This window comes from Pygoscelis adeliae, unplaced genomic scaffold (genome assembly GCF_000699105.1).
Source record: "Pygoscelis adeliae isolate BGI_AS28 unplaced genomic scaffold, ASM69910v1 Scaffold94, whole genome shotgun sequence".
In the NCBI taxonomy this organism is placed as follows: Eukaryota; Metazoa; Chordata; class Aves; order Sphenisciformes; family Spheniscidae; genus Pygoscelis; species Pygoscelis adeliae.
In genome coordinates, this window is record NW_008824547.1 from 1,820,524 (window position 1) to 1,821,075 (window position 552).

The 552-nt window shown below is 65.6% G+C and overlaps 1 protein-coding gene across 1 annotated transcript in view; it reads right to left on the minus strand.

Annotated features, from left to right (window-relative positions):
• Positions 1-2: 2 nt before the first annotated feature.
• Positions 3-552, minus strand: part of NPRL2 (nitrogen permease regulator-like 2 (S. cerevisiae)) — a gene marked incomplete at both ends in the record, with an annotated part of 3,247 nt that continues 2,697 nt past the window's right edge. The window contains 3 exons of the mRNA XM_009321862.1: positions 3-12; positions 235-352; positions 431-524. Coding sequence (XP_009320137.1) covers positions 3-12; positions 235-352; positions 431-524 — 222 coding nt within the window. The remainder of the gene's footprint in view (positions 13-234; positions 353-430; positions 525-552) is intronic.

The window sequence follows — 552 nt, forward strand, 5'->3', positions numbered from 1 at the left end:
GGGATGAGCCCCCTGGGAACGAGGAGGGAAGAGACTGGGACCACGATGCTGAGGCCTCAAACCCCCCAGCTCCCCCCATTCCCTTCTGGTTCCACCACGCCGCACCACTGCCTCAGTTTCCCCACCTACAGATGCAGGGGTTGGGCACTCCCTCCTCGCTCCCCCACGCTCGCCCCGCTATCCCCAGCGTCACCGCCACCCTCGGGGACCGAGCAGCAGGGTGCTGGCTCCGACCTCTCGTCCACCCTCTGGAGCTGCAGGGTGTAGCGGGAGATGAGGTCTCGCACCGTCGTGCCAGGGCTCAGCCCGCAGTACAGCTGGAAGACGTCCCTGAGGCTGGCTCGCTTGTGCCCTGCGGGGACAAGGCACCAGGCAGCCACCCCCCTCTCCCTCTGCCTCCGCCGGCAGCCCTGCGCGGGGTCACCGTTACCTTGTTTGGTGACGTAGGACAGACACTCTTCCTGGAGACACTTGTCATCCACCAGGTCCTGGACCTTTGGCGTGGTGCAGTAGACGTTGGAGTACTGGAGGGCAAGGGAAAACCAGCTCTGC